This window comes from Leptosomus discolor, chromosome 19, assembly GCF_034619465.1.
Source record: "Leptosomus discolor isolate bLepDis1 chromosome 19, bLepDis1.hap2, whole genome shotgun sequence".
Classification (NCBI taxonomy): Eukaryota; Metazoa; Chordata; class Aves; order Leptosomiformes; family Leptosomidae; genus Leptosomus; species Leptosomus discolor.
In genome coordinates, this window is record NC_141409.1 from 9,004,049 (window position 1) to 9,018,417 (window position 14,369).

General features: G+C 47.1%; 1 protein-coding gene across 1 annotated transcript; it reads left to right on the top strand.

The window, feature by feature from the left end:
* The first annotated feature begins 1,713 nt into the window (after nt 1–1,713).
* Nucleotides 1,714–14,320, top strand: POMT1 (protein O-mannosyltransferase 1). The gene is made up of 19 exons (XM_009953760.2): nt 1,714–1,835; nt 2,131–2,237; nt 2,828–2,878; nt 3,235–3,381; nt 4,352–4,463; nt 5,192–5,257; nt 5,857–5,950; nt 6,397–6,552; nt 7,162–7,292; nt 7,532–7,627; nt 9,006–9,098; nt 10,081–10,177; nt 10,269–10,361; nt 10,880–11,000; nt 11,269–11,366; nt 11,876–11,989; nt 12,514–12,640; nt 13,305–13,482; nt 13,701–14,320. Exons 1-19 carry the CDS (start codon nt 1,714–1,716, stop codon nt 13,873–13,875), a joined length of 2,178 nt encoding a protein of 725 aa, XP_009952062.1. The 3' UTR covers nt 13,876–14,320.
* The last annotated feature ends 49 nt before the right edge of the window (nt 14,321–14,369 follow it).

Below are 14,369 nucleotides of genomic sequence, written 5' to 3' on the forward strand. Positions count from 1 at the left end.
CACAGGCGGGCGTTGCCCCAGCAACGCGGCGGGGCTCTTCCCTTTCCTCGCCTTGGCGGCGCTGCGTGCGTGCGTGCGTGCGTGCGTGCGTCTGACGCCACATCCGGCGCAGCGAGGCGGGGAGGGGGGCGGTGGGTTCGCCATCTCCTCAGGGCCGGGGGGGGTCCCGGTGCCGCTGGCTCCCACGGGGCACGGCGGGGCTGGTGGCCCTGCGCCCCCCTTCGCCTCCGTAAGGCTCAAGGGGCGTGGGGCGAGGCCTGATGGCGGGAGAAGTGGTGCCGCTGCCCCCCCCCCCCCCCCGCGAGGCTCGGGGTCGGGGGTACGAGGCCTGGTGGGGGGTGGCTGGTAGACCTACTGCTCCTGAAAGCCTCGAGGTGGGGGGGGGGGTGGCTGGTGGTAGGTTAGGGGTCGTGCAGCCCCAAAAACCGCTCAAGGCGGGGTACAGGGCTCGGTACGAGGTGGCTGGTGGGTCCTGTTGACCCTCTAAGCCTCAAGGACGAGGCCTGGGTTGGGTTAGTGTCTTGCTGCCCCCCATAGAGCTCAAAAGGGGGAACAAGGCCTGGGGTGGGATTAGTGGTCCTGCTACCCCCTTGTAAGGCTCGCAGAAGGGGATGCAAAGCTTGGTGGAGGGCTTAATGGTTTCTTGAGGTGTGTGAGCTCTGGTGGGGGAGATGGTGCTGCACTCCTGCTCCAGGGTTCGAGGCCTGCCTGTCCTGCAGAGAGAAGCAGGGTCCTCTCCATCAGGGTTCTCTTTGGGGTCCCAGGGCCTGCGAGGCGATGGCAGAGCACAGGTGATGGCCTCCCCTTGTGCTGGGTCCTGCCGGTGGGGCAGTGGTGTGGTTTCCCCAGTGCCCGTGGAGAGCACAGCTTTGCAAGGGGCTTCTTAAAAAGGCTGTTCCACGCAGCGCTTGTGTTTTGTAGGTAGTGAGAAACGAGGACGGTGGCACCGCACGTGAGGGTGGTGATGTGCTCGCATCTTGCTTTCTTCTTCCCTGATCAAAGCGATGCAGATGGATTTATTCCGGTAACTTTCCGTTGTATTGAGGTGAGGAGATACAATACTGATTCCCTACTCTTTTCTGACCTAGCTTTTAATAGTTCTGCCTACGTGAGTAGAGTTCAATCCTGCTTTCTGCAGCACTCCCCCCTAGGCTGCGCTAGAGCCCTACAGCACCTACACCCGTGCTCCAATAGCCAGCTTTTTAAGACTGGGGATATTTGCAGGTTCTGCCTCCCCCCTGCCCCCCCAAATACGCTCAGTTTGCAAGGAAATAGCTCTCTTTTTTTTGAAGCTACCTGAGCATGTGGTTCACCTATCACTAGCATCAGAATTTGGGCCGAGAGGTTTGCTTTGTGCAAAGTGGAATGTAGGCTTGGATTAAGCTCTTGTGTTTCTGCAGAACCAGTGTAATAATAAGCAATGTTTTTAGCTTACTGTTGATGACAGAGAACCATACGCATGTAGAAGCAGGGCAGATAAAAAGTTGAGTGTGTTTAGTAACTTCTTTTTTAGAATTACTGCTGTAGATACAGCAGAAAACATGTCAGTGCGGGAAGTGAGAGAACTTGGGGAGATGAGTTACCATGAGCTGCTAGCAGCAGAAAGTAGTGGTGCATGCTTGCTGCCCAGCGGTGTTCACCTAGCTCTGAGCGAAAGGGTGACTGCTGCTTTTCTCTGTTTGCTCTCGGAGGTTTGGACAGACCTTTGACAGGATGTTGGGATTTCTGAAGAAGCCAGTTGTGGTTACTGTGAAGATAAACGTGAACCTCGTGGCATTGACTGTGGTGGGATTAATAAGCCGTCTTTGGGGGCTTTCCTATCCACGGGCTGTAGTGTGAGTAGAACAGTTTGTTTCCTACTTGAATGACACAGACTTTTGGTTTTTAAATGTTTGTGAGTAAGAGTGCAGGAGCGGAAGAGCAGAGCTTGCCTGATGTCACCCTCTGCATGTGCACTGGTAGTCTTTCCCTAATGGAAGCTCCTGAGTGGAAGTTAAAGGGGCAAAGCCGCTGTGCTTCGCTGTATTCCTAGCTTTCTGTCAACAAATCAGTGTTCCCTTTCCTTGTATCCTTGTAGCCTGCAGGATAATTCCAGTTACACTTGACGTGTTTCTGCCTCTTGTGTTTCAGTTTTGATGAAGTTTATTATGGCCAATTCGTTTCGCTGTACATGAAGAGGATCTTCTTTGTGGATGACAGCGGCCCACCTTTTGGCCATATGCTGCTAGCTTTGGGAGGTAGGGCGTCTCCTGAAATTGGGAAGTGTCGATTGCCTGTTGTTGTGGAAGAGAGAAGGGCTGGTTGGAAATGAGTTGTCAGATCCTGTTACTGGGGAAAAGCACAAGGCAGCTGAGAATTAGGATTTCCCTTATTTAGTATTGTTAGGGGGCCATTGCACGAGTACTGGGAGGTGATGGAGCCATATATCCATTACCTCATTGTTATCCAGTCCTTTGGATAAAAGGAAAGGTGAGATGAGAACTGCTAGTGGCTAGAAATAGTAGGCAGCAAGCAGACTTTCAGGCCTGAGTTCCTTTCTGTAGCTGAGATACGCACGACATTAAAGTGTCTGTATGGGAAGGAGAGATTAAAAATACATGTAACTTTGTCACTGAGAATCTGGTGTCCCCAGTTTATATTCTTCGTGCCTCTGCGCATTATCAAGCATTGCTGCAGGCAAAACACTACGGAAGAGGACCCTTTCGGGAAGGAAGGCTTTCGTGCATGGAAAAGCTATGGGTTTAGGAAATGGTTCCAGGACCAGTTTAGCACCAGTTTTTGTACTTGTTTTGGGACTGAAAATTCTGAATTGTTGCTTATGTTGTAGGTTACTTAGGAGGATTTGATGGAAACTTCTTATGGAACAGGATTGGAGCTGGTAAGAGCTGATTTTAACTGTCTCATTCCTTTGAGAAAATAAGCAGTATTTCAGTGGCTGACAGATTCCTTTTGCCTGACCAGTGGAAATAATGCTTTATCTGACACCTTCCCTTCTCCTCTTAAATATTTAAGTCTTCTGCAGGTCTCTAACAAAAGTTTAAGGCACTATGATTCCATAGTGCAGATTTTTTAAAAAGCAGTTAAAACAGTTTAAGCAGTTTGAGGTGGACAATAAATGAGCGAGGGTAGGCGTTAGATTCAGCAACTTGTAGTCATAAGGAGTTCTGTACTGATCAGTCCTCTCTGCAGTTCATAGTTTACAAATCTGTGCATCACTGCTGTCTCCTGTTTCAGAATACAGCATGAACGTTCCTGTTTGGTCCTTGCGACTGCTGCCAGCACTGGCTGGTGCTCTCTGTGTGCCTTTAGCCTACCAGATTTTGGTAGAACTGCAGTTCTCCCACTCTGCTGCACTTGGAGCTGCTCTGCTGATTCTCTTGGGTAAGATTATTCCCCTGGGCCCCATTCTTCATACAGGGGGAGAAGGGTGCATCAAAGGCTGGAGGAGCATCTCCCCACAGAACGTTAACAACACGCAGAGCCCACTTTCAGCCCTGGCCTGGATCAGTCTCTGATGAGCCTCTCTGGTCCCCTCTACCCGTACAGCTCTGCAGCAAGCTGCCATTCTAGTGAGGCTTTATACAAGCTCATTTCACAGCCTCGTTAACAGCAAACCATGTTTCTTGCATCCAAGGACCCCTGTACATTCTTCCTCAGAGGTTTACGGGCTGAGTTACAACGTACTGGTTTTTAACAGCACGATGATCCTACTTGCAGTCAGAGCTTACCAAATTTCTTCATCTCCAAACTGCAGCAAACCAGTCTGTGTCCTTAGCACCGTGATTTGACACTGTTCTGGTGGGTATAACTCAGTTGTTCTTTTTCTCTGAGGGTCTGCTGGCAGCTGCCTGAAAGGGAAAGAGCATCTCAACAGCCCTTTAGCAATCTGATAAGAGAAACCTCTCCTAGCTACCGGCTGCTCTGATTCTGGCTCAGGGAATCCTGAACAAAGCAGCTCATTGCAGCTCCCTTTCTTGAAGATTTGTCGTCGTGCTCGTTGCCTGCTGGGGTCACTGCCTTGACTCTCTTGCCTTGAGAAGCACTTCTCTGGATTTCTCAGCATTGATTTTCTTTGCCTTTGTAGGCAGGCACAGCACCTTTATCTGCCTCTCACCCGACTTTACTACTTGCCCACCTCTTTGTACTTGGAGACAGTTATGGCTATGTACTTTGCTCCTGCCAGAAAGTTTTTAAACCCAACACCTCCCTATTACAGCCAGTAAGATTGCAAATGAATTGGCTGTCCTTAAAGGGGCAGGTCCTTCTGTTGGATAATGATGCAGTTGTCGGGGGTAGCACTTGCCTATAGATAAGTTCCTCTAATTTTGTGTCTGTCTCTCTTTTCCAACAGAGAACTCTTTGATCACTCAGTCAAGGTTCATGCTCCTGGAATCAATATTGATTTTTTTTATCCTACTTGCGGTTCTGTCCTACCTGAAGTTCTACAATTTGCAAAAGCACAGGTAAGCTGGATTGTCTCCCATCCTTTTGGATATTCTCGTGGTGACTTTTTTTTTGTCACAGACTGTGTGGTTTTTTTCTGTAAGTCACTCTATCGTTCTGCAACTCGCTTCATCTGTCTGTAAAATCCAATGCTTTGACCTCTCATATGGCTTCCCCGGAAGTTTTCTCTTCTGAGCAGTCTTGAAGACTGTTTTAATTGGTAGCAAGGTTGTCTTTTTTTATTTTACAATAAAAATAAAATCCCTTGGGAGCACTCCTTTGCCCACCCAGATTTTTTATTGGAAGATTCTTTCTGTGCACAGAAGCACTGGTGATAACAGGTCACTTAATGCTCCTTTGTTCCTGTTTACAGGCGCTGAATTTAGAGATCTTTGTCTCTTTTCTTGTGACTTCACTTGTTCTCTGATCCTCACAGAAGATAAAGTAATCTTTAGTAAAGTAAAATTATCTTTAAACTGAGCCCAGCAAGTGATTTAATACATGTCTTTTATCTGTAGTATCAGAAGGCAGGTAGCATTCAGTTTTGCTGTCAGGATACAGAGGAGTACATTTAACAACACCCTGTAGGTCAGGGCTGAGAGTTGCTGTCACGGGAGCTTCAGAATGAGATACCTCTGAGTAGAATAAGGAATAGTGGAGTCCTGCAAGTTTTTTTCCAAGTTAAATTACCTGAATTAAGGATCCCAAGAAGGTGCCTAACATCCTTTCCTTTGTCCTTTTACTTAAGTTCCTTCTCTGGAAGCTGGTGGTTTTGGCTTCTCTTGACTGGAGTAGCTTGTTCTTGTGCAGTTGGGTAAGTGATGATGTCTTACTTTGGTTTAGTAAGCTGGCTTTCCTGCCTGCCATCTGAGATAGCAGGGGGGCTTGGGTTACTCAAGACTGGTTCGTGGGGCTTTGGTTTTTCAAGACTGGTTCTTGGTGCTGTTCAGAGCAGACATCTCCATGACTTTTTAATGAGTTAGGTTGTTCTAGAGAGGATGTCAATTCACAGTGGGCCATACCAGGCATTAGAGGGTACTGTCCTGGGAAGAACAAAATGCATCTCAGAGGTGGCTCTGTGTTATAAACTAGCATCTGTGTTTCACCCCTCCCTCCTAGTGGCCTCAAGCTTCAGTAAATCTGAATTTAAGGACTCTGCGCTTTGTGATCTGCCACCTCGTTATCCAGAAGGTTCTCTGTCACTGCGGTTATTTAATGTAATTGGCAAACAAATGGTGTCTTCTGCTGTCAAAGCCTTGAAGCTTATTTGTGGTGTTGTACCAAACTTGTAATGGATCTAAGGCCTTGGACTTTAAGGCATCCTGTTCAAGAGAAAGTTTGAATGTTTGTGTCTTGTATTAAGTAATTGTGTAGGTTTTGACTGTGTTCACTTTTTATGCACTTTCCTCTCAGAGTGAAATACATGGGCCTGTTTACCTACATGCTGCTCTTGGCCATCGCAGGACTCCACTTCTGGGACATGATAGGAGACCAGAACTTCTCAAATGTAGGTAGCACAACATGCAAAAGATATTATTTTCAGTGCAGGAGCCAGCCAGGAGCCTTGCAAGCCCACAGGTAACGATGCTGTCTGTCGATGGGTTTTGTACTAAAATCCCTTGTCATAGTCTGCAAACCCTCATGTCACACAACAGTTTCCCAGCTCAGCTGCTGGAGAAGATGGAGTTAAATTTAAGATAAGCATGTGTGTGTGGCTGGCTTTTCTGCTGTTATCCATGTCTTGGTGATTTGTGGCTCAAAACCTACACTGTTTCACATAACTCCTGCTGGCTCCAGGTCAAATCCTTGGGGGAAGTTACCCAGCTGTCCATGAAGTTATAGCTGAATGAGGGTGTTTGGGGAAACTTAAAAAAGACAAACAAAGCAAGCCAAGCACACTCATATTTTTAATATCTGGAGCATGAAACCATTGAGTTCTCGGTGTTGTTCTAGGTTTCCTTGATGTGCCATTTTCTAGCTAGGGGACTGGCCCTCATCATCATCCCCATGGCAATGTACCTGTCCTTCTTCTACGTTCACTTGACTTTGCTGTATCGCTCCGGGCCTCATGACCAGATTATGACAAGTGCTTTCCAAGCCAGCTTAGAGGTAAAGAACATGTGGTCATGGAACTGATTTATTAGGGGAGAAGAGGGGGAAATCTGTTTTGTGTTCACTGCTAGAAGAAAGGTGTGCAATCTTGTTCCTTTGGTCTTGTGTATTTGTTCCTTTTATGTCTTTTAACTACTTTGCTGCTGTAGTACTGCTTTAAGATGAAGCAGTAATGACTGAAATCCTAATAACGACTTAAAAGCTTTTCCCAGTGAACCAAGAACAATATGTTCACTCTTCTGCTGAAGATTGGTCCCTTCCTACAGGAAACTCTGCAGAAGTAGATACAGCACTGAACTCTTAAGCGATGATGTTGTAGACTACAGGATGACAGTGTGATTTTCTGTAGAAGAGTGCTCCGTCTGCCTTTTAGGACAGCATGGCTTTAGGGATATTCCCTAAGACCCTGTAGTCTTTCAGGCATTGGTGTGTTTGCTGTCTGCTGAGGATGGTGCTGCAAGACTGGAGTTTTGTAGATACAGCCAAATGAGAAGGCTTTGTGCTGAGATACTGCTATGTTAAAGTGACGGGTGACTCTAATAGAATTTAAACAGCCTCTGGGTCGTTTCTTCTTCTTTCTACTCACCCTATCATTATGCTTCTCAGGGTGGGCTGGCTCGAATCACTCAAGGTCAGCCCTTAGAGGTGGCCTACGGCTCTCAGATTACTCTGCGGAACGTGCTGGGCAAGCCCATGCAGTGTTGGCTCCATTCTCACACGAATACTTATCCCATCAGGTGAGGAATCTGGTCGGGTCTGTATTGTTAGGGTGAAAGTATTCTCTGATTCTTCCACCTGTCAGTCCAAGTGTCTCAGGGTGGGTCCTGGCAATCTCTTCATTAATCCAGAGCACACTGCAGATGTGCTCTGTAGGAGTGGAGCCAGTGATCTGCTGCTGGTTTGTGTTGCTGTGACTCTGTTGAGCACAGAAATGTACTGTTACATGTCTGTGAGGTGTTTTTAACTTTCTGTACAGGTACGAGAATGGCCGAGGTAGTTCCCATCAACAGCAGGTGACCTGCTATCCCTTCAAGGATGTGAACAACTGGTGGATCGTCAAAGATCCTGGAATGTGAGTATGCAAGAGATTTAAATGCGAAGCTGCAGTAAGCGTAGCTTCTATATGCTTCCAAAACAAATCCAGCTTGGGTTGGACATAACTATTCACTGCTTTTGGGCCTAGAGGCCGTGTGTGATCCTGAGCAAGTAATTTCAGCTGCAGAGTTGGTAAGGGTGGCTGTTTGCACAGTCCTCCTCGGTATGGTAAAAGCATTACTGAGGACTCTGTAATTCTGTCTGAACTGCTCCTGCCAGGACGTGGGCTGTGCTGTGCACAAGGGGAACTTTAAAGACTCACAAGACCTGTGGGAACTTTTCAGGTGCTTTGCATGAAAGGGAAGTTCTGCTTTTTGAAGTGTGTGAGCCGTGGCATTGGAGTGCCTTGATGAGTTCCGTCAAACTTGAATGAGCCTCAGAAGAGAGTAGAAATCCCTTTTGCAGAATTGTCCTGCTTTGTATTTAAGGTGCGGGATGAGCTGTAGAATCTGCCGCAGTGGGAGGGATTCCAAGTGGGTGCCTGTGCCTGAGAGGCCTGGTTCGTGCTGAAGTGTTTTGCCATTGTAACTGTCAGTGGAAAGCAGGACTCTGTTCTTGTAGTTTTGCCAGTAACAGCCCTTGTGTGATACCATTTCATACTGATCAAGAAGTTGCTTTTGTTAGGTTTCTTAGGTTGCTTTGGGAACATTAAAGAATCATACCAGAAGGACTCTGTGCCATTATAAATCATATCCACATTGGGCAGGTTTGTCCATAGTGCAAACCTTTCAAGCAGGGACTCTGCCAGAACCACAGAAGCCCAGTATCTTCTTAAAACTCTTCAAACTCAAGACTCATATGAGCCGTGGAGGATGTGAAGTCCTTCTATAGAACAGGGACGTACAGGCAGCAGCTGGCTGAACTGCAGCATTCCCCCTTGCCAAGGCATGCCTTAGCCCTGTCCAGAAGCAAAATGAGAGTCTGCTCTTCATGGTGGAGATAGATAGCCATTGATCTCTGTAACAATTCTGCCAGAAGTGATGTCAGGTGTAGCACGAACACCCGTCAGACCTTACTGAAGCTCCTCCTCATTTCACAGAAGCCACCAAGCAGCTGTGTGGTGGGAATAATCTGACCTCATTCCTGACTGACCTGGATTCCCACCACTGACCTAATGGCTGGGGTGTCAGTATCTCATTACCAGTCCTCTGAGTCATTCTGCCCTTAACTCACCTTTGCCTTAATGAGCTTTGTTTCCATTCTGGTACAACCTATAGATTGCTTTAATTTCTCACCTTACTGCCTAAATGTCTGTCCCTGCCTGCAGCTTCTTGACCTAACAGTTTGGTCATGACAAGGTTGCAGGATATATCAAGAAGAATGTAACCACTTCCTCTTGGGTGTCACTCCACCAGGCAGCAGCTGGTGGTGAGTAACCCACCCCGTCCCGTCCGGCACGGACACGTCGTGCAGCTGGTCCACGGCATCACCACTCGGTACCTCAACACGTAAGTCCTTTCCTCATCCTCTGCTCTGCCGAGCCTGCTGGCTCATGGTGCTCTCTTGTCTCTCAGAATAACTGTTCAGGGCTTGAAACGCAGTGACCCTTGCATTCCGAGAGGCTGCAAACTGCCCGTTATCCATGGATTCTTACAATGGTGGGGCTAGGAGGGACCTCATGTGGGTAGTTACATAAGCCATCCCTGTGCCCCGGAGAAAGGATGCTGCATGCTTGTTTATTTATTGCAGTTGACTTGGCAGTGGGATTTGATAGTACTCACAAGCTGTTCATGGCTGCTAGCTGTTCCTGGTCTTCTCTACTTGTGGCCTTTAGAGGGGCTAGTGGTGGTTTCACCCATATTTATAATTCATGATAGTTCTGCGGCTTCCTAATTACATAATCTCCTTGGTGAGGCTTCATCCTTGCCCCTTCACTGCCTCTGCTCCAGGCAGGTGCAGATATTTAGTATTTTCACAGAATCATACTCCTGCATGAAGGATGTGCTCTGAAAGTTAGGAAGGTGTGTTGGAGAAGCCGGTGTGCTGATTGCCAGGGATTCTTGCTGTTTTGCAGGCTGCAGTATGAAATTGCCTCCTGACTGCTTCCCAGAGGGCGTCCGCGTGTACTTGAATATCACTCAGATTAGGAAGGGGTTTGTTCTGAGCTTGGGTTTTTGCTATGTCCCTTCCAAGCCTAATTTGTTCGTTATTGGAAACCCCAGTGAACAGTGTCTCTGTTTGTCACAATCAGTGCTTGTTCTTCAGCCTGGCAGAGCAGGCATCTGTACTGGCCTCCTCTGAGCCTGTTCCTGGCAGCTTTTGCTAGTGGGGCGTGTTCTCTTTCAGAGTAAACACTGCAATCTGTATAACTGAGTTACTTTTTGCTTTATTACTGAATCTGGTCTAAGCCAATCCAATACCTTTATGAGTTTGCTTTTTATATGAATTTGGGAAATGGTGTTGGAGGATCTTACTTTACTTGTCTTCTAGGCATGATGTTGCTGCCCCTCTTAGCCCCCACTCCCAAGAAGTTTCCTGCTATATTGATTATAACATCTCCATGCCAGCACAGAACCTCTGGAGAGTGGTGAGTGGTCAAAGGGAAGGGAGGAGCTCATCATGTTCCAGCAGGAACAGCTGAGACAACATGATGATCAAAAGACATCTTTCTGTTGTAGGAAATTGTAAATCGGGAGTCTGACACGGACGTGTGGAAGACAATTCTGTCAGAAGTGAGGTTTGTTCACGTGAACACCTCTGCAGTGCTAAAGGCAAGTGGATTTATGTTTATTTGCCTATAGCTTTTGCTCCATGCAGTTCTCGTAATCTCATCAATTACATATCTCTCTGCTCCAAAATGCCTAAACCACTGAAACAAATAACCAAATGAGTAAATAAAAGGAAACAATAAACTTGCTTGGTGTGATAAGAGCAGCATGTGTTTCAGGTAGTCGTACTTCGTTCCTTTTCAGCATGCAGAGCTGTCCTGCTTCTCAGGAGGTTGCGACCACTGTCTACACAACTGGGGCTCAGCTACTGCCTCAGAAATGGATGCTGAGTCTGTGTTGCAGTGACAGTGGCTGGAATAGTTAAGGTTCTCTTCACAGGGTTTGCCAGAGTCACTGACTTCATGGCTGTAGCATTTGTTGAGACAGAATTGCGTGGTGGCTCTTCTCATACTTTCTAGCAGTCCCTTGCTGTCATCCACTGCTAGGGCAGGGCCTGGGCACTTCCATCCTGAAGCTCAAATTGGCAGGGCTGTAAGTTCACACTCATCTTTCACTTTCAGCTCAGTGGAGCATCTTTACCTGAGTGGGGATACCGGCAGCTGGAGGTGGTTGGAGAGAAGCTGTCCAAAGGCTACCACCAGAGCATGGTGTGGAATGTGGAAGAGCACAGATACGGGAAAAGTACGTCTCAGCCGTGGTCTCGAAGCAGATTTCTGTGACTAGGGGACTCCATGTCAATGGGAAGGTGGTATCATGTGTGTTCAGCAGGCTCTGGCTCTATCCTGATGTCAGAATCCTTACAAATGCCCTTAGAGCACTCTTGCAGTTGGACTGTGTAGTGGAGAAGGGCTCCCGGGGTGTGAGGAGCCAGGGGTACGTCGTGTGTGCTCTCCTTTCTAGCTTTCTACCTGTTACCTGGTTATTGCTGAGCTACGCTGTTTTCTTCCAGGCCAAGAGCAAAAAGAGAGGGAAGTGGAACTCCACTCTCCCACACAGATGGACATAAGTAAAAACCTCAGCTTCATGGCAAAGTTCACAGAATTGCAGGTGAGTGTCGTGTTATTCCGTTCACCTTTCCTTCTGCTGCCGAGCCAGAACCTGAGCATTTCTGCAAACTCTGAGCCTGAGGATTTGTTGTTTACTCCTTGCTGATAGTTTGGCTTCCTCACTGAAAAAAAAATATTTCTGCATGCGCTTAGAAGGGCATTAGAGACCTATGCTGTTCAGCAACCCGTACCCAAGTGACTGTGTAAAGAAAAGAAGGGGGAAGCAAGATCAGTTGTCTGGACCTGAACTATAAAAACTGTGTCGTATACGCAGTCAGTGGTGTTGATGCCCCTTACTAACATTGTAGAAAGTCACTAAGGAAAGTGCATTATATAAGAATAGAAATAAACCCACTGTATTGATCAGTAGCCAGTATGAGAGATGCAAAATCTTTCTCCACTCCCAGGTTAGGAACTTAACATCTTATAGCTGGAGCTGTTCCCCCAAGCCTGCTATCCCACACATTGTCCCAATTCTGAAAGCCTTCCGTTTACCTTTTTCTTTTCTAGTGGAAAATATTGACATTAAAAAATGAAGACACAGAACATAAGTACAGTTCCTCTGCTCTGGACTGGATCACAATGGACACAAATATTGCCTACTGGCTCCACCCGACCTCTGGTGTAAGTAGAAGAGGTAGAAAGAAACATGAACCTGGTGAAGAAAGCGGACTGCAGTTCAAATGTGAGCTCCTGAGTGAGTGCAGGGCTGCAGGTCTGGTCAAGGAGCTGCTCCAGGATGGTTTTGTCCTGTATTAAGAATATATTTTCCCTGAGGGTTGGGTTGGGTTTGGTTTGGTTTGGTTTTTTTGGCATGTGATACCACTTTGACAGTAGTTGCTTTTAATTAAATCATGGCATCTTGCATGTTTTTTTAAAAGGAAAACTGCAGTTTAATAGTTTCCATTATTGATTCCTTTTAGAAGATGAGTTCATCTCCAATAGCATCTTTTAAATGCCTTACATTACAAAAGAGTCTTTAGAAGCAGCAAGGTTTATCAACTACCTTTGATCCAGGAAATACCAGGTTACTAGCCAGGCACATTATGGCATTTAATTTAGGAAGTATGTGTGGGTAATATTTAAACTTACCTAGAAGAACTGCAGCATGTTCCTGCTTCTGGCTTAGACCATCTTCTGTCCTTCAGGCCCAGATCCACCTCCTTGGGAATGTTGTCACCTGGGCTTCAGCTAACGTCGCTGCTCTGGTCTACGTGTGTCTGTCCCTGTGGTACTTGGTACGACGAAGGAGAAAGATTTACGACATTCCTGAAGGTCTGATTCCATTGTGTGTGTGTCAAAGTGGGGGGGTTGTCGCTTGTTCTGTCACACTTTAATAGCCCTAAAGCCACATTTTTACAACGATGGGCTCGGCTGTCCTGGCACTTTTTTCTTCCCTGGCCCCTAAGCCTGAAATTTTAATTAGGGTCACACAAACATCTAGAGTAGCCCATGAAGAGACTAATTATGGTTATGGCACTATGACCATCGCCTCACAAGACAATGTAGTAGCCAGAATAATATTTATTTGAGTCATTCCCTGGATGTAAGAAATGTCCAGGCCTCGGATTTGGATTCTACTGAGCCCTTTTGTGATGCTTTAAAAGAGGCAGATATTGGCTGTGTGGGAAGGGGTTTATTTTCAATGTGTTTGTTCCAGCCCAGGTGCCATCTCCTCTGTGTGGCCAGGCAGTTTTAGGCTGACCTTCCTGGCAGCACATTTTGTAGTCACACTGTGAAGCTGCTTCATGTTGGCAGTAATCTGTCTGGATGGGTACGTCATAAAAGCGTGACAAAGTGTAACCAGGTCCTTAGTTGAAGGTTGTATTAGCACAAAGTGTAGAGGAGGCAGGGGAACCCAAACCATGACAGTAGGCAACCTCTTGGATTCTTTAGGTTTCCAGGGACTGTGCTATGAGGTCTCTCCTGTCTCTTGCAGAGGCATGGCAGCTCTGGGTATCAGCGGGGGGGATCGGTGTTGGAGGCTGGGCTGTGAATTACCTGCCCTTCTTCCTGATGGAGAAAACACTTTTCCTGTACCACTACCTGCCTGCCCTCACGTTCCAGATTCTCCTGGTTCCCATCGTATTACAGCATCTCAGCGACCACCTCTGCAGGTATTTGGTTTTAACAGATAGACAAGAGGAGTGAGACCGTTCTCCTCTCCAGGGTTCTCACCTTGGCAAGCTGCTGCAGGGAAAGCCGTGGTGTTTCCAGCAGTAGCCACGCTCTGTCATGTGCCTCTAGAGAAGACAGACCACGTGTAGGTCTTCCTTTCGGAAGTGCTTGGCCAGCCTTGACGTAACTTGACTGCTCTTTGCCTCTCTCACCCCAGATCTCTGCTTCTCAAGAGCATGCTCAGTGCGTTGATCGTAGCCTGGTTCTCTTCAGTTTACTTCGTCTACTGCACCTTCAGCCCTGTGACCTATGGGGAGCCCTCGCTGTCTGTCACTGAACTCAAGGACTTGCGCTGGAAGGACAGCTGGAACATCCTCATCCGAAAGCAGTGACAATGACAATCGTGTTACAGGCAGAAGGAAACACCTTTTATGCAAAGGCAAGAATTTATTGTTAGTATAATTGAAATCTTAACAGTCTGATCAAATAATTGATAGTGGTCCAGATCTAATTATTACAGGAAAAGAAAACAAAAGAACACTGTTACAGGAAAGGTCTCGACGGTAACATAGCTGTTACGAGCACAATTCCCAGCTCTACCCCTGTTACAGTCACCCTTCAGCTGCCCCTCAGGGTCTGAAGGTTGCTGACTTGAGTCAACAGCATCCCAGGTCCTTCGCTGGGAAGAGCATGCTGCAAGGGGTTCTTCTTCCTCTTTCCCGGGTATGGCGTTGATGGCTTCTTCCTTCTTGCCGTCCTAGATGTTTCCTAGCTCCTTCGTCTGCAACTCCACGTTACAGTTATATATTCATCTATAAATGGATGCTCTCCACTGTTTCCCTGTTCTCTTTGTTACTGCTAACAACTGGGTTAAAGCTAAACTCAC